This window comes from Brassica napus, chromosome A1 (genome assembly GCF_020379485.1).
Source record: "Brassica napus cultivar Da-Ae chromosome A1, Da-Ae, whole genome shotgun sequence".
NCBI classification, from domain to species: domain Eukaryota; kingdom Viridiplantae; phylum Streptophyta; class Magnoliopsida; order Brassicales; family Brassicaceae; genus Brassica; species Brassica napus.
This window is the reverse complement of record NC_063434.1, coordinates 26,061,146-26,083,826: the sequence shown is the minus strand read 5'-3', so window position 1 is coordinate 26,083,826 and position 22,681 is coordinate 26,061,146. Positions and strand designations below refer to the sequence as shown.

The window sequence follows — 22,681 nt, the reverse complement described above, 5'->3', positions numbered from 1 at the left end:
TATCTCTATATTATTTAGTTGTGTATTTGTTTAAGTAATTTATGTACAATTGTATATATCTAATATTTGATGAATGTCAAGATTTTGTATATACTAAAATAAAGTTATATTCAAATCTAATTTCTCGAATATTTTACACCAATTCAACATGTTTTGGATTTATGCATTATGAATCCAATAAGAGCAATAGTTATCTTAAAAAGTGTGAAAGAAAATTTGCGCCCAAGGGAACTATATAGTCCTTAATGCAAAAGTAGTAATGTATTCAAGGAAGCACCAAATCTTTCGACATCCTCCATAATCTTGAATTAGACCAGAGTAGAGTTATCTACATATTGTTAATACTTAATATACCACTGAAGTGTTTCTGTGTGAAAAACTAGTGTTATTAATTCATTATAAATAATGAAATCTCATACTCTTTATCTCTATTTTTCTTTGGCTGTCTCAAGGCCATACTGGAATACAAAATGAATAACATGCCGATACAAAACGTACCTCCCAACAAAGAGAAAAACAAAACAAAACTTTGCGTAAACGTAGCTCTCAAATCTCATATTCATCGTTTTCGTATGAACTTTTGTGGCCCAAACAACCTTCCTTTCCTTCCACAAGTTTCATAATATCTCTTATATAACCCATATCTCCAAGCCTCTCGAAATGTTCTTCTCCGTTAACGGCCATGTCAACTACAACTATCGTCCCTCTCCGTCGCAGTTCTAACTCTCTCAATGAATACCACACTAACGCAGTCGCCTTTGACGGAATCGTCGGGTCAGCAAGTACTAGCCAAATGGAGGAGATTGTTACGCAAACCGACGACTGCTACGCCAACCCCAACGGAGATGGAGGGAGAAGCAAGACGTCGTTAATGACGTGGAGGATGTGCAATCCTGTCCACGTGGTGAGAGTCCATTGGATACCGTGTTTGTTAGCGGTAGGAGTTCTGTTCTTCACGTGCGTAGAGGAGTACATGCTCCAAATGATTCCGGCAAGTTCTGAGCCGTTCGATATTGGTTTTGTGGCGACGCGCTCTCTGTATCGCCTCTTGGCTTCTTCACCGGATCTTAATACCGTTTTAGCTGCTCTCAACACGGTATGTCGTAAGAAACTTAGGGTTAAAAATATATATATTGACTATCCTCATTTCTGCATGCTTCACCTAACAAATGAGATTTTGTTTGTTTGCTTCTTTATAAAGAAGTAACACAATATAAATTTACTCCTATATGACCGTTTTTAGCTTTAAAAGTTTTAAATACAATTAAAAGGCATACATGGTGATAGGTTGGGAAACATCACAAACCATATGAAAAGTCTATCCTGGACATATGAAAATTTGAAAGGAAAAAAAACAGCATAAAGCTCATAATATTTTTAAGAGATAATGTATAGAAACATAAGTTCTTAAATTGTTAAAAACCAAAAAAAAATTAAAATCTCTTAGTAAATTGTCTATAGTAAAATTTTCTAGGTCCGTCTATTCTGACCGCATGCAATATAATGAATTTGGTTAGTTGTGTTCGACATATCGTATAGTTTTATCTATATAAATTTGTGGGGCTGTGGAGACAGGTGTTTGTAGGGATGCAAACGACGTATATTTTATGGACATGGTTGGTGGAAGGACGACCACGAGCGACCATCTCGGCTTGCTTCATGTTTACTTGCCGTGGCATTCTGGGTTACTCTACTCAGCTCCCTCTTCCTCAGGTTCAAATCATCATATTTCTCTCTTTTATATATTATATAGCATTTTGTTTAGTGATGTTCTACCAATTTAGTTATTTTTCTTTTTTTGTGATGTAACATCGACACATGATTTTATTTATGTGTCGTCTTGTTATACTATGTATTAACACGTTCAAGAATAAAAACTGGTTTAACCAAAACTGGTTTAAAGTTAATTTGCTCTAGTGCGTGATTAAGATATATACAATCCTGAAAATTATTTAACTATTTTCATAACAGGATTTTCTAGGATCAGGGGTAGATTTTCCGGTAGGAAACGTCTCGTTCTTCCTCTTCTACTCAGGCCATGTCGCAGGGTCGACGATAGCATCCTTGGATATGAGGAGAATGAAGAGGTTGAGACTTGCCTTGCTTTTTGACATCCTCAATGTATTACAATCGATCAGGCTTCTCGGGACGAGAGGACAATACACGATCGATCTCGCTGTCGGAGTTGGCGCTGGGGTTCTCTTTGACTCACTGGCTGGAAAATACGAAGAGATGATGAGCAAGAGACACAATGTAGGCAATGGTTTTAGTTTGATTTCGTCTCGCTAGTTATTAATTTTTGTTTTTTTTTTTTATGTTTTTAGTCTGGACATATTTAATTTAGTTGAAATCTAATGACTTAATTTTACTTTCTTTCAAAATGGTCTAACTGAATACGGACCTAACTAAATGTGTACGTTATTGTGTAGTTACCATAGAGGTTTCGTATTGTCTTGAGCCTGATATTTTGATTTTAGAGCTCGTTTATACGGTAGCTAATAATAATAAAAAAAAAAGCTCGTTTATACGGTAGCTAATAATAAAAAAGAATCAACCTGTGACATTTATCGTACATTCGTACTCAACTACCATGCACATGTATACATTTTTTAATTCAGATGCTGATATTAACATATCTATATTATATTTACATGAATAATGATTAGTTTTATTAACTAGAATCAGGGCCGGCTTAACCGATTTATAGGCCCTGGGGCAATTTTTCAAAATAGGCCCTTAACTTATAAAATATTGTTTATTCATAGCATAATTGTACAATTTATCAAGAACATGAAACCAAATGCTTAAAATATTATCAGGCTCATATAAGGGATTAGAAGTGATTAGAGTCGTATTTTTTTGGACAAAATGATTTAGAGTCATATTAAAACAATTATCTCAAAGAAAATGTTTGTATACCATCAGATTTCAATTTTTCAAATTTGTATTACCACTTGTTTTCAAAAATTTGTTAAAATGTTCAACAAAATCTAATTGTCAAGTACTAAAATGAAGTGACATGTATTAACTATTAAAATTTTGATCTGTCTAAAATACTAAAAGTTTTACTCAAGAAAATAGAACAACATTAAATTAGAAATATTTATGGGGAAATGAAATTTTAATGGGGAAAATGAAATTCTAATGGGGAAAGAGAAATCACTAAATACAAATATCTTTGACAAAAAGAAAACATACGAACATCATTGACTTTTTTTTAACTCTAGTTGTTCTGTCACTTAAATTTTTAATAGTCAGAAAAATATTATGGGCCCCTTTTGCTCTTGGGCCCTGGGCCGTCGCCTTGCTCGCCCCTGTACCTGAGCCGGCACTGACTAGAATCAGATACCCTCTAAACTGATTTCATTTCCAAAGTTCTATTGAATTTCAAAAGACTTTTACGGAACATCTTGTAAGTAAACACATATTAAACTGAATGAAAGTTTTTCTCTTTCAAAGAATAAACTGAAAATTATGAAAGTCTTGATTACATAAACTAATGAAACCAAAAACAAAAGAAGAAAATATAAAATCAAAAAAAAAATCATTAAACTAGAAAAACAAATTAGTGGCCTTGTGCAGTTTTGCGATAATCTTGTTTGAGGTTTGAACCGCATCCTCAACCCTTGAAGACTCAACATATGCACCAATCAATGTTTTATAGGTTCAACATCTGGTTTAGAAGCGATAATCTTGTTTGAGCTAATATCTATTTTGGTCATTCATAAGGTGATGATCAAAAGCTTGAGATTATCAAGAGTAATAATAGTTCAGATTTTTTTTCTTCAAAACTTAACAACAATAAGCATATGTGTCATTGTTAAATAAAAGAGATGACATATTTTTGGTCACAGAAATGTCATGTTATTGGTTAATATACAAAAAAATTGCACTAAATGTGCATTATGCGGCTGGTTTATCTTTATGAGAAACTCATTGAAAAAATATTTTCTAACGGCAATGAAAACACATTCATGACCATGTTCAAGAGAATCACACATAAGGTTGAGAAGGTTTAATGATGATGGAAATTAACTTTAAGTGGACGTAATTGTGTTTATAATTTACTTTTCTCGGTTGATACTTATCTCCTCTTAGCTTCGAATTTGTTCATGTTTGATGATTATGTCATGATCAAGACCTGTGGAAACACTAAAGTATTTGAAGCAATCAGTTTGATTCTCTTCCATTCCAAACTATATCCGGTTGGTGTGAAATTCACACATGGTTCCTATCGCTGGCCCGAACAACAAAGTTTTTATACAGAAGTGTCAAAACTGAGTCTTGCCTTTTTGAAATGTGGTTACTGGGCTCTTTTTGTGGGCTCTCTCTCTCTTTGTTTGGTAGTTATAGTTTTCATTTATAATCACCTGCTAATTATTAACATGAAAAGGAATTGTAACTTTCAAAATTTTGAAAACTTCATAAAATCTTGTAAGAGAACCTCACTATTAGCTTGTTGACTATATCAATCCGTTAGAAAGATTCATGAATCCAAATGAATTAACTTCAAGGATTTGCATTGTACTTTCGTTGAATTAAGGCATCCAATTTTCAAGTCAACAGCAGAGCTTGTGCATTGAAAATTATGAAAGTATTGACTACACAAACTAGTGAAACCAAAAACAAAAGAAGCAAAATAATATAAAAGCAAAAAATCACTAAACTAGAAAAACAAATCAGTGGCCCTGTGGAGTTTAGAAGCGATCATCTTGTTTGAGGTTTGAACCGCATCCTCAACCCTTGAAAACTCAACATATGCACGAATCAATGCTTTATAGGTTCAACATCTGGTTTATGGTATCCTTGTTCTTTCACTAATCCATTAAACATAGTCTCAGCATCGGACAACCTTCCGTTTTTACACAACCTTGTAATAATGTTCCTGTATGCTTCAACAGGAAGCCCGTACTGGAGCGTTGCCTTTGCCTTGTTGAAAACGTTGACCGCATCGCCGAACCGTCCCACATCGAAACACTCGTTCACCATCATATTGACAGTATCTTTGTTAAACCCAAAGCAGCATTCGTAATTGTCAAGCATATACTGGAACAATGCCCACGCTTATTTTTTTGGCCGTACGTGAGCAATAATTTGAGATAGGGATTACCAACAGTACCATTTGCTGTGAAGCCATCCCTGTTGTTCACTGAGCTTCTGTATAGCTTCATAGCCTCCTCGTCCTTGCCTTGCTTGAAAAAATGCTCTACAAAAACGGAGTCGAGGACTGCGATTTTGTTGCGTATGGAACAGGTCGTGAAGTCTTCCCGGAGCTGATGCGCCATGTCGAGATTCCCTTGTTCCAAGAAGCCACGGACGAGGTTCATGTACAAGCCTGGCTCTTGGAAATTGAACATGACCCTTCTTCCTTCCAACAAGAGATCCAGAGCTTGGTTTATCGTTCCGGCGTCGACCAGGGCTTTGGTCAAGAGGTCGTACTTTTTGTGGTCGGGAGAAGGAGTAGTGTCTTCCTATTCACTTCTGTCCCTGTAGCGAATCACTTGAATTAACACTTGAAATTAAGTGATTTCCCCAGCCTTTTGCATCGTGTATGCTAATCATTTCTTCAACATGTGCGTAAGAGACCACTTAACAAAAAGGAGGAAGACATTATTGACACACATTCCAATTGCCTAACGGTTCATGAAACCAAAGTCAAGGTTAGTCACTGATGGTTTGGATTTTGTGCAGTCTCAATTCTCTTAGACTTCGCTGTAGCAAGACACTAAGACTGATCGATGACTATATATAATCGCAGGTTGACTTGACAGCCTATGTTGAAAAGCATGAATTTGTGTTTAATGCTGTGCTAGATGAGGAAGTATCAAATGATGAGGTAACTGCTGTTTGGAAGTACACAAGATCAATGTTTACTCTAGAGGGAGCCTTGTTATCGCGAGACAGTAGAGCCTGTTGTTCCTTTTATTTTCCAGCGCATCGAAGCCACTTGCTTTGCATATGGGCAGACAGGTAAACAGTCTCCAAAATGAATCATAGATCACTTTCCAGAAAAACAGACAAGCTAATAACAGATCTTTATCCTAATATTAAAAGTATTTGGCATCTCTCTTTAATTTTCTCAACTTATTATGTCATCTTCGGTTTCTGTTTGACCTCTCAAACCTATACATACTATGAAGCCTTTGCCTCTTAAGACTTCAAGGGATATCCTAAGGTTGATGCACCACACATACAGAAACCAAGGGTTTCAGTTGTTCGTCAGCTTCTTTGAAATCTACGGAGGAAAGCTTTATGATCTCCTCAGCGAGAGGGAGTAAGTTGACTGAAGTTCTCAGGGACTCTTTCATGGGGAACTCTCGTACTGTGATGATATCTTGCATATCTCCAAGCTCTGGATCGTGTGAGCACACTCTTAACACCTTAAGATACGCTGACAGGTTTGGTTTCTACTTATATCTTTCTTTCTTTTTTTGTTTTCATATGTACGTTCATCCCATTAACTGTGAGGAACTAACTGTAGGGTTAAGAGTCTCTTGAAGGGAAACGGGTCTAAGAAAGATGTGTCTTCTTCAACCTTGAACCTATGGGAGTCCACGAAAGTTCCTTTATCTACCGCACTTCCTACTCCTCCATCCAACTATGAATGAGATGTGGAATGAAGAGAACGATGAGTTTGATGCATCGGATTACGAGCAAGAGAAGCAAACGTGGAAGAAAAACGATGAAGTCAAGAGACATGCCAATGCCTGATATGAAGAAGTTAAACTCTGATGACAATCTAAATGCACTTCTGCAGCTAACTAAAGGAATCTTTTGTTTTTTTTATCAGCCTTGAGTGACGTAAGAACCATTTTTACAGGAAGAAGAACTTGTGAATGCTCACCATAAACAAGTTGAGGATGCCATGAACATCGTGAAAGAGGTATGGATTTTATCGTGTTGCAAGCCTCTTGTTTCGATTCTATCTTTTAATGCCTCTATAATATCTTTTTGGAATCACATGTACAGGAGATGAATCTGCTGGTTGAAGCAGACCAGCCTGGAAACCATCTAGATAGTTACATTTCAAGACTGAACACAATTCTCTCTCAGAAGGCTGCATGTATACTCCAACTGCAGAACCGTTTTGCTCATTTCCAGAAACGCCTTAGGGAGAACAATGTATTGGTCTCTACTACCACTGGGTGCTGACCCCCTTCTCGAGCTGAATGCTGGTCCTTTTATATCTCTGGTTTTGCACTGGTGCCCTGTGGAAGATATGCATGATGAAGCTAGAACTTAAACATAGTACATGTTCTAATAATCCTTATTCTAATGTTTAGTTCCTGTAAAACTCTGAGTTCAATAAGTGTGAGTTCTTCTTTAAGAAGCTTTATTTTTAATATTGCTTCAGCACGGTTATCTCACTCTACCTCACCTCTCTCAGAGATTCAAACAAACTGGTAAAACCCTGCACATTATATCACTTTCGAGACTGAACGTTTAAGGTTTCAAGAGAAAAGGTTTCACATTTATAAAGAAAGACACCCAAAAACTTCAAATGGCGACCTGTTGCATAGAAAGCTTTAAAGGTTCTCAAACACCAACTAGATGTTCAATCCTTGACATAGACGTTCACCTCAACGTCAAGACTCGGTATTTAAATGTGCTGGTAAAAGAAGAAAGTTCCAAGAATCTGGAAAAAAAAGAAACTAAAGCTCCAGAGTGTTGGGTGAAGAGCCTCTCTCCTCTCCTCTTCATATGTTGGAACAACCCTTAGTACTCTTCCTTCTCCTCTGAATCTTCACGTTCGACTTCCAAACAACTCCTACTTCAGACGCAAGTTCATTATATAGAAGCTCACTCGTTGCTCCTCAAGATACTGAACAAAATCTTGAGCAAATGTAGAAGGATCAGCGTTCAGATCGTACTTGGACAATATACTCACCACCATCTCCTGATTTGGCTTGTACCTCATACCCTTCAATGTTGTTACTGCTTTCTTACCCTCGCAGTGCCTGGCTAAACCGTCGATGTAAGTACCCAACAACTCCATGATTGGCTCAATACCAAAGCATTTAAACGCCCTTCCCAATAAATAGTGGGCGTAGCCTGTCTCACCAATATGTGAACAACCGAGCATTGTGTTCCAGTAGGTGGCATGTGTTTTGCTCAATCCCCGAGGCATGTTCTCGAACATGGTGATTGCTTCATTCCCATCACCATTGATAGCTATCATGGAATTCCAAACTGCTACTCCAGCAAGTTTGGAATTGTAACTATCATAAAGCAACCTCTTTGCATCCTCAACAGAACCACACGATCCATAGAGCCTAAGTTGTTTGCTTAGCAGCTGATCAGTTTTGAACCCCAACTTAAGAAAGCTGGCATGAATTGCTCCGGGATCTGTGTGAGAACCTTTTATTCTCAGCCAGTTTGATATTCCGATTCAGGAGAGAGATACCAGAAACTCATGGGAATGCCTAAGACATAAAATAAGTATCCCGGTTAGATGAAGAAGATGATGCAAACCTGTATTTGATTTCATCATTAAAATAGATGAAGAAGATGGATGATGCAAACCTGTAGTTGATTTCATCATTCTTAAGAGAAGACGATGATGCAAACCTGTAGTCGATTTATTCATCAGATCATCAGATCCGATTACAAATCCTACTTATCATAGTCCAAATCCAAATCCTAATCTACTTATTATCACTCCAAATCCTACTTATCATAGTCCAAATCCAAATCCTAATCTACTTATTATCACTCCAAATCCCAATCCTGTTTCTTCATGAGATTATCTTCGCTTAAACCAAACGATTACAAAAGAGAAGGATGACATTACCGAGAAGATCGACGAAGAAGTTTTTCGAGTTGCAACATCCTCATCATGATCGTACGATAGCAAGCAAGGAAGAGAATGCGCAGACGCAGAGAGGAATCTAAAAAATAAAAACAAGGAAGAAGAAGAATGATCTACTATATACTATGTATCTTGCGACGGTTATTCTTGGATTTTCTTTTTGATTTTCTTTGTTGATCGTTAACAGAATAACTAACTCCCAAACAAACAACCTGCCTACTGTTCATTTATTTGTTATTGTTTTAAATTGATCCTTTTTTTTGTTTTTTTAAGAAATCATTTGCATAATTCGTAGAACCTCACTCACCTCTCGGGGAGAAGCCACTGATTATCCGAATCATCGCGGCGCCTTCCCTCAACGCCTCCCCAGTGTCGCGGCACCCGCATATCGGAAGTTATGCTTGTTGATAAAGTGATCTTGAGATGATCTCGCTCTCGTCCATGTAGTCCACGGCCAGAGACTCCAGGATCTGAGCTTCCATGAAATGACCGACGCGCGTGCGTGCCATCACGGGGACAGACACCGCGCGTTTCACTTCTTTGACGACAGCCGGATCCGGCATGCGGTGTATGGCCACCGGCGGCGGGGAATCTGACACCGTCGGTGATGGCTGTAGAGAGTCACGGCCCCTTGGCCGTTTTAAAGATGACGATGAGAAGAAAAGAGGAGAGATGTAGAGGAAGGAGAAGAAGATCCCGAGACCGTATTGACGAAGTCCGAGTGTAGTTCAAACGAAGTCGTATTGACGAAGATAGAAACTTAGTGGGCCTCTATGAAGCGAAGACCCAAGTAGATAGGCTAGGCCTATTTTAACCTGCGCCCAAAAACTTAAACCGAACCGATCCGAAAATATCCGACCCATAACCGAACCGAAAATTTACAAGTATTTTTTTGGTCTAAATTTCTTTTACCCCAAAGAACCAGAACTGAAAAGAACCGACCCAAACCCGAAAAGAACCGACTCGAATAGACTCGACCCGTTAATGATTTGTTTCCGTCTTAAAAATAAGTATATCTAAAACTATGATTTTTTTTGTGTCCTATTATATATATATATATATATTATTTTAGGATTTAGTTTGAAATATCTTTTGTTATCAACATTTGTTATTATTTTTATAACATTGTTTAAGTAATATGAAACTTTTAAAATGTAAAATCTAGAGTTTAAAAATGTTTTATTTTTATTATTAATAGTTTCATTTAAGTTATTTTATAAAATTTTAGATATTTATGAAAAATATCGATTAAATTTGATAGAGTTGGGTATGTCATTTTTTTCAGATCCTAAATACTTGAATCCGATCGGCTCCGAAATTTTTTGAGTATTTTGTAAGTATTTTAATTATAGATCCGAACCAATCTGGACCCGAGAAGAACCGATCTAAACTCGAACCGAAAATTTTTAAGTATCTATTGAGTCTAAATATTTAAGATCCGAAAAATTCAGACCCAAAAAGAATCGGTCCGAATCTGACTCGAAGACCCTAACGCCATGCCTAAAACAGACGACTCTTTCGTAGTCCTATTAGACCCAAGTAGACGAGACGACCCAAGAAAACACATGTTTGGAAGACAATTGTCACGACCCAGACGATGTCGTTTTCAGTGCTCCTCACGTTTAGTGTACTTGATATTTAACTTGCACACGTAATAAAAGTTTAAACTAGATCCGTGCACCCGCATAATAGTTCTTACATTTTTATACATTGATATCTATTTTTCATAATTAGTGTTATATGTTTTAGATGAGTCATAATATAACTAATTGTATTCAAAAGACCATGACCGAATCGAGTAATATAGTTATTTTTATACAAATATCCGAATCCGTTTTAGATACATTTTTTATTTAGATTTTTTAGGTCTCTCTATATAAATCATAACTGAATTCATCCAGATCCAGAATCCAGATCCAGAAGGATCCAACACAAAACCAACACCAGAACCTAATTAAAAAAAAAAACGATATCCGAAAAGAACAACTCTTACTTAAATGGATATCCAATGTTCATGCATAACTGATTTTATAATCTAATAAAAAAATTATTTATATGTGTTTGGCTAAATTAAGGAAATTAGAAGAGTTTTCTATTTAGTAAAACAATTATATGGAGTGAAAAATTAAGTGACAATAAATGTAATATATTTTTACTACTTTGATTTAAGTTATTATTTTATTCATAAAAATATGTTTTTTTAATTATGATTTTGGCTACGTAATTTTTCACCGATTGAACTAAAAGACAAATTTAGTAAAACAAACTAAACCGAACATTTAACCATATGCATAACCCAGTTATTTTACATTTTTGATTTTATAATTGACAAAAGTTAATGTTGATTAACTAATAAATAAAAACTTGCACTATTATTATTATGGTAATATAAATAATGATTTGGTGTATTGTTAAGATAATATTATTAATGAAATTGTTAAACTGAATGAAATATGAAAAGACAATTAAAGTAATTATATTAATAAAATTACTAAAATACAATATACTATTGCTATCTTTTTTTCTGACCTAATTAGATAACAAAAAAAATATTGCTATCCATGTTTTTAAACACTTTTTCTTTATACTATTATAAATGTTTCCAAACAGTACCATAAAATATTTCAGTTTTAATAATATAGATTTATACTTAACTGGTCAAAACTAGTATTTGCTATCTCAAGTAATTGATCAAAAATGTGTTATTTGCCCAGATCTATTACTTACAATATATGAATCTATGATTACTTGTAAATTATTGTAGAGTATTTTTTAGTATTAAAGAATTATTTTCTAATTATTATTCTATTGGAAATGGATTATGAAAGTGTGAAAACTGAAAAGTGAGATTCTACATTGATGAATCAACTGCCTGCAAATCGTTGCATTACCTGCAGACATCTTTATCTGGTATAATGCCATCAGAAACGTTTCGATACTGGTTTTTGATCAGAAATTTAGTAAGGCCATAGAAGTTTAAAATTGTAATTTTATGGGTTGATTTTAGAAGTTCATAACAAAGTGAGAATTTAACATATTTTTGTGCATATGTTGTCAATCCCGTCGTCAGTAACCATCATAACGAAGTTTCCATATGATGATGACACAGCTAAGGGAAGTACAAAAATTGCAAGAACCAAGAAAAAGTTTGTATGCAACTATTTTTTGTTTAAAGTTCTTGTGAAATTATGTGAGATTTATAATGACTGAGAGCATCTCCAACCCACCCTTATATTTGTCTTTATATGCTATAATAGAAAAAAATTTATAATAGAGACATACTTTTTTTATTTTCACAATAGTCTTTTAACTTTTGTGGTTATAATTAAAATACATGTTTATGTAGAAATACATTATTTTTACATATAAAACCCAAATATCTTTTGTTTACATAATATTTTTAATTTTTTACAGTTATAAGTAAATAACATAAATAAATAATAATATTATTTTATGTGAAAGTCTAATTTTTAACAAATAATACTTAATTTTATATTTAAAACCAAAATTATTAATTATAGTTTAATTACTAAAAAATCTACATAACTTTACATATTGATAACATATTTATTTAAATATTAATTAATACAACATATTAAAACACCTTAATATTATGGTAAATTACTTCCGGATCTCCATAATGATGGTTAGATAATGTATACTTGTTTGTTTTATTATTTTTGTTTAATGTTTTTTGTAACAAACTGTTTAAAATAAATAATATTGCACTTTATGAAAAAATCCAAAAGATATAATGAATGAGTTAATTTTCAATATTTATAAGTTAAAAGGTGTTAATTGTAAAATTTTAAAAGAATCTCTTAAGAATATTTCTTTTTAGAGGAGAAAATAGAGGAATACATTGGAGAGAAACTTATCTCTATTATAGAGTTTCTCTATTATAGAAGAAAAAAATAGAGAAATACATTGGAGATGGTCTGAAACATATCTTAGATATTAAAATAGAAGTCACAACCTTGATTCATGTGTGATTTTTTTTAAATGGACCTAATGGACATATTATTAGAAAGTCATGTTATATTAAATAGATATAATTTAATGTTGTAATACTATACCTCCATATGTTAAATATTTAAATATTTGTCGATTTTATCTTTTAAAATTATAAAGATTTTTTTTAAATAAAAAAATTATCTAACAATGATTAATCTTTACTACCTTAAACCAATGAAAACAAATTTTAAACTATATAGTTTATTTTAAAAATTAAACAAAAACTAAATGATTAATTATTTACTCAATAATATAAATCTATGAAGCGAAAATTTTATTTTTTAAAAAACTTTCTAAATTTGTGAAATGTTACAATATATTTGAATATGACAATAAAACAATATTTTACTAATCTTTATAGTTTATATATATAGTTACGATTTTAATAATGAAATAATAATCGAAATATATATATATATATATATATATACATAAAAAGATACAAATACATGTGAAAGTTTAAAACAATATATTCATTAAAAAAAATATACCGTAAATTTACTATGTTTTAAAAATTGATAGACACATATATTATAATATATATCAATTTAGAATTGAAAACAAAATATTTATATAAAAATAATTGAAAACAAAAACTTGCGCGGTTGCGCGGATTGAGATCTAGTTTCACATTTAAATGTAAACAGATTTTTTTTTCTGGCCATAAATGCTAACATATCACAAAAGAATTTGATTTGATAGCAGCAAAAATCTCAAATAGTCAATTTTTTTCCGTTTTCTAGCAAATTCTCGACCGTTGCTTCTCATCCCTTACATCTCTAATATGGTTTTGTTTTGTCGGGTGTAAGAATAGTATGGGTATATCATATAATGTGGCTAGTGAAATCAGCTTGTCATGTATGGGGAAGACAAGCATGGAACACTGGAGATTTGTTGAAGAAGAACTGATTCCATCAAATCCTTATTCACTCATCTTTATATATATAACTCTAATCTGAATCATGATGTTTTAGGTGGGTACCAGCTCTAGCATTTGGAGAAACATGCTTTTGAGTTTTCAGAGAAACATGGCCTTGAATGGTTGCAACTTGATATGAATTGGTACGTGTTAGTTTCCTCCAAGCCATTGGATTAGCTACCGATGTTAAGCTACATTCAGAAACTCACAAACAACGAATGGCACTAAACAGTGAGTGATCCTAAAACTATGTGATCATGACCTGAATCGAAACGTTTTGTAACCCTACTTATTTTTGTTGGTGTTTTTATATAAAACGTATATATAGATCTCTCTGCAAGAAATTGTATGTGACATACTGATTATGAACTCTAAATACAGTATATAGTTACATTCAGTACAGAAGAAACAAAAAATTCATGTTCTGTTAGGCCAAGGTGTCCAGGGCAACTCTAGATACTCAACTGGTTTGAGTTTAGGAAACACGGTTTTGAAATCCCATTCAAGGCCTCTAAACACGATCCCCTTAGGTGTAGCTACGTGAGCACATGAAGATTTAGGACACATCTCTGCATCGAGATAAGTGTTTTCGATCACGAGTGTGGCGGTTCCTAGGACTGACCGGACATTGCAGATGTGAATAGCAGGTATCTTGCTTTCACCTTTTATGAGAATGATTGGGAATGAAAACTGCATTCCTGGTTTTTTAGATCGATGCCAACCGTAGTCTTTACGTTTGGACTGGCATCGGTAGACGATCTCCGGTCGGATTAGCCCTGTCATTGCGTTACGGATTGTTACGTTCATGTTTACGTAGTCTGGTTCCTTGAGAGCCACGGTGTTGGAAGAGATCATTATTGCTTGTAGGAGAAGGCACCATCGAGCTAGGGTTTTGACGATGTTCTTGTTGACATCCATCGTTTTCTTTTTGTGTTTATGATCGTTTGTTAGTGTCCCTCTCTCATAAATATATGTTAAGTGCCATGGTTTACCTGAAACCGAAGCTGTTCAACTTTCCTTCTGTTTATATTTGGAGAGTAACAAACAAACAAATTGTTACACATGCTAAAAATGAATATTTAGTTTTTGATTATCAATCTTAATAAAACTGCCAATGCTTAAAGCTGTCTCATATTAGCTTTTGTTCGTTTGTTGAATATTTTTTTGTGGGCCTATTTTAAAGCTTTTTTGTCCTCTACACGACATTGTTTATCACGTTTTTGAAAGTTTTAAGTAATTATTTACAGTTTATAATGAAATAAGCAAAGAACTTGATGATGACTCATGTAGGTAGTAACAATCATCAAAGGTTTAAGTGGTTGGCAGTTCTCACTGGATTTCTTGAGGCTATCATTTGTTTGGCCACCAACGTTAAGAAGTCACATAGTGAAGCTCAAATGAAGATTAAGAATTTGCTAAATCAATTTTTATCTACAAAACCTTGAAACATAAATAAAAAGATTGTTGGGAAGGAAACTCTAAGATGATAAGAATAATGTCAAAAGTAAAAACACTAGAATTAATGGAAGACACTACTGCTACTCTGCTTCACCTTTCACCTAGTACCAATGAGTAAGACAATATATAACCTACAATCGCAGAGCTATCCTCCACTCAAAGTGTATAATAATAACTTGGCAGGCTGTGCTGAATCAACCTTCACCTCGGCTGCTGATCTGAACCTGGTGCTGAGGAGACGCTAGGTCCTGCACCGTTTTCTGGAGGTGGAGACATTCCCCACTTCCCTTCTGGTCCTGGTGGTTCGATCACATGAACTCCACCATCAGTAAGCCCAACTGCAAACTGGTTTGGCTCAGAGGGATGTGCTGCGATGGTGGCTGGATATAACCTCAAGCTGTTCAACAGAGAAGAGATGCTTACTGATGTTGTGTTGGTCAATGTCACAACTCTGATGAACATTAAGATAAAGAGGATTCTTTACCTCGGGTTTGAAGGCAAATATGAACTGGGACCAATGCGGCACTTCAGTTGCAATGTCGTTGCCGTCAAGATACTCACGCTTCCATCATCAAAGGCTGCGTAGATAGACTGGCTATCACATGAGTATACAGCATCTGTCACTGAACCACTTGACTCCGTTGGTATCCACTGCAAGTAAGAGAGAAATCAACAGATCATCAAGTCTTGAAACACACTGAGAAAACAGTTAAATGCAAAGCCTTATGGAACAGTGTAGCAACAAACCTGCTTCACGTTCTCTAATTTAGGAGCCTCATATATCGCCAACTGGCTGGCATGGACAACAAGAACATGTGTCTGATCCTGATGGAACTGAACGCGTGTATGAGCAAGCGGGTTTGGCGAATGACCGCTGGGAATTTGTATCTGTTTGCTAGCTTGCTTTTCCCATCCATCCATGCTCCATACACAAAGCTAAACAGATCATAAAACCAACCACTCAAAGATCTTTATCTGAACATAGCAGGGAACATAAACAGGTAATGTAGCATACCTGGGAATCAGCACCAGAGGAAACAAGTACATTCAGAACGTTTGAGAATGCTAAACCAGTCACTCTCTTTTGATGACCTTTCAATTTACTTTTAACCTATACATGAATCATCACCAGCCAAAAGTTATTTCTATGAAAAACGAATAAAAGTCTTACACACTCCCAGTTATGTCAAGCTACCTCATCCACTCTAACATTGTAAATTTGAATAGAGGAATCATCCATTCCAATAGCGATAATGTTATTGTCTTGAGGATGGAAGGCGAGGGAAGTCGCTGCAGGAGGAGGCGCCATGAATGTAGTCATCGTCTGCAGTTAAAACAAAGACATATAAGTAAGTAAATCCGAGGCTTGTAAGAGACGTAACTCAGAAAGGGAAGGACCGGACCTTAAAAGTCATCATGTTGAACAAGGAAATTTTTCCTCCGGAGGCTGACATGACATAAGAATCATTCTTTGAGAGGGCAAAGCATGGAACTACGTCTTCTTTGTTTCCCTCACGTGTGTCATTTGTCATTAGCACTCCATTAGGTGGCTGCCAAAGCTGTGGTGGGACATTGCTGTTTGCCTAAACACGCAAAAAAAAAAACCATATAAGGAGTTACAATTATGAGTGTCAAAAGTCACCACTATGTGCTGTATCACAAGGGATATGATGTACCTTTCCCGAAAGATTCCGCTCACTCTTCTGCCATTTCCATAGCTTGTGTAGAGCGTTTTCCGCTAATGCCAATATGGCACCTCCAGAATTTGTATATATTAACTTGACAATCTGTATCGAGAAACAAGATGACATCACGACAAGAGTGGAAAGAAGATAATGGCAATGTGTTTGAGAAAGATTGGATACATACTCTTCCTGGTAGCAGAGTGTCAGGTAGCCGCAGAGTACGAAGCTGCGAACGTTCACTAATTTCTGCCAGCTTCCAAACCTTTGATCTCTCTGCCTCATCAGGGATTCGTGGTTTGACATCTGACAGACTTCGAGTATCGCCATTCTAAAAACCAAAAGATTGTGAAGTAAATTAGTAACAATTAACACTTTGATCTCTGCCAACTTCACTAGAGAAACGAAGTGGACATTCTAAATGGTCAACTATCTCCATTGATTACCATTGCAGTGACAACAGCCCCTGGACCACTTCTCTCAGCCATTGATAGACTCATTCCAGTGCTTGAACTTGGAGTCCCAAATGTTCCAACAATAGGACCCTATGAACCAAAATCATATGTATTTTCAATTTCTTTTCTGCAATAGCAGAATATATATGAAAGAATATGTTTTCTACCTTTGAAACAGATCCAGGAGGAGCTCTAGAGCTTTCAACGCCACGGTTTGCCATGGAGTGCAAAATCCTCAAACCTTCAGCATTCGCTAGTATCTTAATTCCATTCTCAGTAGTTGAGACAGCCAGCAGAGTTCCTTCTTTATTGATCCTTAAGCAAGGGGAAGACTGAAAAAAAAAAATTAAGTTAGCAACCATTCCTTTTATATGTCAAATAGACAACCAAAGATCATAATAGAACATTACCGGCAATCCCCCGTCTGCAGTTGTTGTGGTCAAGAGCTCAACACTATCCATGTCCCAAAATTTGACGTGGAACTCATCACCAGCTACCAAAAACTTATTCTTCAAGGTATCGAACTGAACAACCCCCACAGACCGTTTCCCTAATCCGAGGTAAGTACGCTTCACAGCTCCTTCACTTTCATTCCATTCAACGATGAATGATTCACCCTCCTTGCTAGTACCACAAGAGAATAATCTACAACCAACGAGAAGGTAAAAGAGACATGAGGAAAATGGTGGATTAGTTTAGCTTAGCATAACGAGAATAGCAGAGAATTCATTTACCTAGTTCCATCAGCAGAATAGGCCATTGATGTGCAAGATCGACCGGGGGCATCATAATCCACTCTAGAACCCATGTTGTCATATAACCAAGCTTTTATCCTTCCATCAACAGCAGTTGAGAATATGAACTGACAAAAATAAAAAGTCTCCATCACAACAATCTCAAGGGCCCTAGAATAACGAAAAAGAGACACTTTAAGCAAATTACACTACCTGAATATTCTCTTTCTGGTGTGGGCACACGGAATAAACAGGTGCCTCATGGCCTTCGAATGTGTGCAATTTATTTCCAGTAACAGCGCTCCAGACCTGTATAACAAGTACTTATATAAGCAGGATGCTCCCATTAGGCCCATTATATCTAACTCTGAAAACACATTCCAAGATGCAAACCTTGATTGTCTTGTCTTCTCCACAAGTCACAACACACAGTTCCTGGTTTGGTTGGGAGAAGGCAAGATCGTTGACATTACCCGCATGAGCATCAATCTATCACGGTAAACAAACAAAAAAAACAAACACCAAAGATCTAAGAATGCTGTTCAGAGATAAAAAAAAAATAAACATAAGCGGAATGGTAACTGACTAGGATAAGATACAGAAGATGGTGTAACCTCATATACAATATAAAGTCGTGAGTAAGAGACAAACCTCTAGATGATTCCGCAAATCATCGCCACCATGATATGAATAGATATGCACAATATGCTTAGAATATGCGACACCTGAAATAGGAAGTAGACATTACGAAGCGCTAGATATAGCACAAAATTTATATGATAACTAGCCCAAAACCCATAAGGGGCAAAATAATTGACTCCACAATACGACCACAAGATCATAGAATGGCGTACCCAGAAGACCTCCATCAGGGCTCCAGATGACTCGGTTAACTGCTGCAGTATACTCGCTAGCAAGTGAAGCCTAATGCACAAGAAAAAGACCAAACAACAGGTCAGTAAAAAGAGAAGATGTCCGTGATATATAGTATATGGCCATAGTGAAAAATTTGAGGAGTTCTTTCAGATAACTAGTTATTAACCTTGATCTGTTCCTTACTAATCCACCGAGTTTTGTACTTATAAAAAAAAACCCCACTCGATTTATCTTCTAACTGTTACAATATATCAATAAAAGATGAACCATACCTGAAGATTCCCAGTGCAGGTAGCTAGATCCCAAACTTTAAAGCTTCTAGAAGCAAGCTTATCCCTGCTGCCCACCTCCCATATTGCAATATCACCAAGATTGGTGCCAACTATGAAACAAATGCAAATCCACCATTAAAAGCGAGATAAAATGTATACATATATACATGCTGTCTGATTATAAACCACCATAACTCATGGGAATGAATGCATGCTTTGGTTGAGAAAACTAACCAAGAAGCATCGTTTGTTGTACTGGATGAAAATCCATGCTCTTGATAGCAGAACCCTGACTCAAAACCCTGCTAACAGTTTTGGGTAAGTCGTCAGTAGAATAGGCTGCATGAGCATGGTTTTGCCCAGGATATGTGACTGGCAAGACATTGACTGGATGATTATTAACCTGAAAATGTTTAAAAAAAACTGTGAGCTTCAAAGATATTAGGGATGAGAACTTGAGCTAAAAAAATCGCATAAGCATTCGTTATTACCCCGTCTGATATTCCAAAGGGTCTGGGTCTCTTCAATACACTTTCAGAATCTGCTGTTTGATAATCCATTGATAGGCTATTAGTTGGAGGAGTCCTGGGACGCTTTAGCATAGACACTGTCAGGAAGAAATCATGAATCCAGATTATGATGAGATATCTAATTGGCAAACAGAATATATCTCCAAGACTGATAGATCAGAAGATAAAATTAGTTATGAAAAAAATTACCAGCACTGTTGGGGGCACCAAGGCCAATAGGACCAGCAGAAACAGTGGGATGTGATACAGATGGATTAGGCATCCATCCTGCAAGAGATGTTGTAAGAGGAGCTGGTGTTGGCTGAAACGGCTGAACCAAGAGATATGCGTTAAACTCATGTGCTAATAATATATAATCCAATACAAAGCGGCTTTATCATATAACACTTACACCATGAGCACCCAGTGGTGGGAAGCCTCCAACTTTAGGGACTGAGCCCATCAGATGATTAGTTACAGGGGAAGGAACATGAGAACCATTTGGATGCCCACAAGAATGATCAACAAAGAGTGTTTTTATATCCGGGTTAGGCCTTGGATTCTTGCAAAGCTGATGCTGCCAGTTCAAACTACAATTTTAGCAGAGAAGAACATTCAGTTAGTTGTCCCACCAAAAGAGACAGTAAAAACACAAAGCTTGCACTACCTTTGATTAATTAAGGTTCTCAATCTTGAATTCTTCAAAGTCGGAAACTGGAGTTTATCCCGGAAGAGAGGATTTGCCTCAATCAGCTTCTTGAGTTCCCCAAGCATAATACCTCTTGCAGACTTAGTATCCCCATACTTGGAGAGCTGCTCATTTTCCCTTTAAACATTACAAGATAAATGGATTCTTAATAAAACATGTTTATTTGAGATTATAATACAAAAGTTGAGTTTTTACCTGAAGTTAGTTAAGGTTAAAAGCATGGTGATCTCCTTGAAAAGCTCTTCATTGAATGTGGAGAACACTTTTAACTCCTTAGCTAGTATTTCAACAGCCTTGGCATGATCTTTCCTGCAAAAAGAAAAATAAATAAGTTATGGATCCTCCTCAAGGCAATGAAGCAAAGAACACACTTACTTGTCAAGTGCCTCAAGGTACTTCTGCTTACGAATCTCGAAAAAGATCTTCATGGAGTATCTATTATCATCAGCTTTAGTGAATCCAGAAAGGTACTTCTCCACATCGTCCCATTCACCTGCGCTTATACAGTCTTCAAAGTACCTCATGTTGAAGAAAAACCCAGACTCCTTCTCCAACCTAAGAGATACAACACACTCAATTTAGACCAAAAGTTCAAAGCTTTAATAATACTCCCGACAACACTACACTAGTTCCGACAAGCGAACAATTCAAAAAAAAAGTTCGAGCCTTTGGGTTTTGAAAGATCATGCCAAGGCTGTTGAAATACTAGCTAAGGAGTTAAAAGTGTTCTACAGGTTTTAGATTTAAAGTTCAAAGCTTTAATAATACTCCCGACAACACTACACTAGTTCCGACAAGCGAACAATTCAAAAAAAAAAAGTTTGAGCCTTTGGGTTTTGAAAGTGACCTGTGAACAGTGTCTTTGAACTTCTCCTCGTCGAGAAACTGGAGAATCAAGAAGACGAGTTCTCTGCTGAGAGACGACATGTCCTCTTCCTCTCTCTCGATCTCGATACTACAACGAGAATTTAGGGTTTTAAAACATTAGAAAAACAGAACCCGTTACAGATCTAAAACAGAGACAAATCGATGGAATTGAGAAGGAGAATCCCAAGGAGCGTACGTGCGAGAACAAACGGGGAGGCCCCCGAGAGAAAAAGTAAAGTTTTTTTTTTTTAAGTATACCTGTTGAATTGACTTTGAATAAGGAGAGAGAGAGAGAGACGACGAAACAGAGAGAAGAAGAGAGATACTTTGGGAGCAGAGAGATGAGAGAGAGAGAGACGTGGGGGTATTTATGCCGATGCTGTCTCGTTTTCGGAGTTTCCTTTTTTTTTTCTTGGATTTATTGCTTTTTCATTTTTATTTTTTATATTTTGTGTGGTCATCATTATGTTAGAAGTGTCATTATCCACTTTAATTATATTTGTAAATATGTAGATTTTCCGTTTTTTTTTTTAATTTTGATAAAAACTGAAGTTTTATTCTGTATTGTTAATACATCGTTTGAATCTATTATTTTTTGTGGTGGTTGGGTGTCTATGTTAATAATAAAAACGTGTTTTTTTTGTAGATAAGAATTTAACTAAAAAGGAAATTAATATACGTTGCACCCCACCATAATAAAGCTCATTTTAAAAATTTAATGACGGTTGAACAAAAAAAAATTAATGACGTAATTTTTTGACATTTAACGACGTAATTTAAGTATGTATTTATGTTGTTGCGAATCTAGCAGTACATCTCTGCTGTCTAATTAAATGCTCTCTCGTTGGGTTTTGACGTGTAGCTCTCGGTTTTCTTCTCTTGTTTTTTCCTTCTTTTCAAACGAAACTTAAATAAAAGTGTCTCTTATTAATTGGTTTATTTGCTAAAACAAAATTTAATTGGTTTATTTCTCTTCATCTTGTGTTGAATTCAGTGCCATGATAGTAATACTACTATTAATCATTTACGACATCAGCTAATCGTAAAAATAGTTACAAATGTTATTTTAAAAAAAATCTTAATAACAGTTGACAAATTGTTATTCTAACGCTTTCATATTAGTAGTCCACTTGTCATCTTAGTGTTAAAATTTTATTTAATTTTAAGTATCGTTTTATGTTTTCAATATAAAATTTATTAACAAATATTCTCAAATTTATTTTTTATTAGTTGAAATATGGTTAATTGTATATATAATGATTTTTTTTTTTTTAAATATGTAAAATTAAATGTTTTCCGTAGAACGGCAACTAAAGTGAAACAGAGGAATAATATTAAAAGAAATAATATAAAAATGAATTTGAACTTTAACAAGAA

The 22,681-nt window shown here is 35.4% G+C and overlaps 3 protein-coding genes, 1 long non-coding RNA gene and 1 pseudogene across 5 annotated transcripts; 2 read left to right on the top strand and 3 right to left on the bottom strand.

The window, feature by feature from the left end:
* Nucleotides 1-597: 597 nt before the first annotated feature.
* On the top strand, nt 598-2,505 carry LOC106380812 (phosphatidylcholine:diacylglycerol cholinephosphotransferase 1-like). Its single transcript, XM_013820647.3, has 3 exons — nt 598-1,096; nt 1,576-1,713; nt 1,972-2,505. The coding sequence occupies exons 1-3, from the start codon at nt 683-685 to the stop codon at nt 2,287-2,289; spliced, it is 870 nt and encodes a 289-aa protein (XP_013676101.1). The 5' UTR covers nt 598-682; the 3' UTR covers nt 2,290-2,505.
* A 1,686-nt stretch (nt 2,506-4,191) lies between these two features.
* On the top strand, nt 4,192-7,223 carry LOC106367976 (annotated as a pseudogene).
* A 270-nt stretch (nt 7,224-7,493) lies between these two features.
* LOC106367986 lies at nt 7,494-9,785 on the bottom strand. The gene is made up of 4 exons (XR_002652902.2): nt 9,117-9,785; nt 8,792-8,888; nt 8,524-8,568; nt 7,494-8,423 (listed from the first exon to the last, which is right to left on the bottom strand). It is a non-coding gene; the product is annotated as an uncharacterized LOC106367986 (long non-coding RNA).
* Nucleotides 9,786-13,491: 3,706 nt separating this feature from the next.
* On the bottom strand, nt 13,492-14,903 carry BNAC01G35680D. Its single transcript, XM_013828466.3, has one exon. The coding sequence runs from the start codon at nt 14,658-14,660 to the stop codon at nt 14,160-14,162; it is 501 nt and encodes a 166-aa protein (XP_013683920.2). The 5' UTR covers nt 14,661-14,903; the 3' UTR covers nt 13,492-14,159.
* Nucleotides 14,904-15,126: 223 nt separating this feature from the next.
* On the bottom strand, nt 15,127-21,699 carry LOC106349692 (topless-related protein 4-like). 2 transcript variants are annotated; one of them, XM_048739083.1, is made up of 26 exons: nt 21,563-21,699; nt 21,285-21,392; nt 20,813-20,992; nt 20,633-20,746; nt 20,396-20,554; nt 20,141-20,318; nt 19,939-20,059; nt 19,711-19,826; nt 19,454-19,622; nt 19,220-19,329; nt 18,926-18,995; nt 18,723-18,796; nt 18,465-18,560; nt 18,285-18,380; nt 18,072-18,199; nt 17,748-17,982; nt 17,505-17,669; nt 17,329-17,427; nt 17,070-17,213; nt 16,877-16,987; nt 16,604-16,783; nt 16,396-16,524; nt 16,216-16,311; nt 15,948-16,136; nt 15,685-15,851; nt 15,127-15,597 (listed from the first exon to the last, which is right to left on the bottom strand). In XM_048739083.1, exons 2-26 carry the CDS (start codon nt 21,362-21,364, stop codon nt 15,402-15,404), a joined length of 3,402 nt encoding a protein of 1,133 aa, XP_048595040.1. In that variant the 5' UTR covers nt 21,365-21,392; nt 21,563-21,699; the 3' UTR covers nt 15,127-15,401. The 2 variants fall into 2 exon arrangements, with proteins under 2 accessions (XP_048595040.1, XP_048595042.1); XM_048739085.1 differs by having other exon boundaries at nt 21,501-21,617.
* Between the last annotated feature and the right edge of the window lie 982 nt (nt 21,700-22,681).

What these genes read in the sequence shown, in the direction of transcription:
- LOC106380812 (XM_013820647.3), top strand. Translation starts at nt 683, where the DNA reads ATGTCAACTACAACTATCGTCCCTCTCCGTCGCAGTTCTAACTCTCTC. An exon ending in TTTTAGCTGCTCTCAACACG is followed by an intron (nt 1,097 to 1,575) that starts GTATGTCGTAAG and finishes CTGTGGAGACAG; the next exon opens with GTGTTTGTAGGGATGCAAAC. An exon ending in CTCAGCTCCCTCTTCCTCAG is followed by an intron (nt 1,714 to 1,971) that starts GTTCAAATCATC and finishes TTTTCATAACAG; the next exon opens with GATTTTCTAGGATCAGGGGT.
- BNAC01G35680D (XM_013828466.3), bottom strand. Translation starts at nt 14,660, where the DNA reads ATGGATGTCAACAAGAACATCGTCAAAACCCTAGCTCGATGGTGCCTT.
- LOC106349692 (XM_048739083.1), bottom strand. Translation starts at nt 21,364, where the DNA reads ATGTCGTCTCTCAGCAGAGAACTCGTCTTCTTGATTCTCCAGTTTCTC. An exon ending in CACCACTGGGTGCTCATGGT is followed by an intron (nt 20,060 to 20,140) that starts GTAAGTGTTATA and finishes CTCTTGGTTCAG; the next exon opens with CCGTTTCAGCCAACACCAGC. An exon ending in CTCCTGGATCTGTTTCAAAG is followed by an intron (nt 17,428 to 17,504) that starts GTAGAAAACATA and finishes TTTGGTTCATAG; the next exon opens with GGTCCTATTGTTGGAACATT.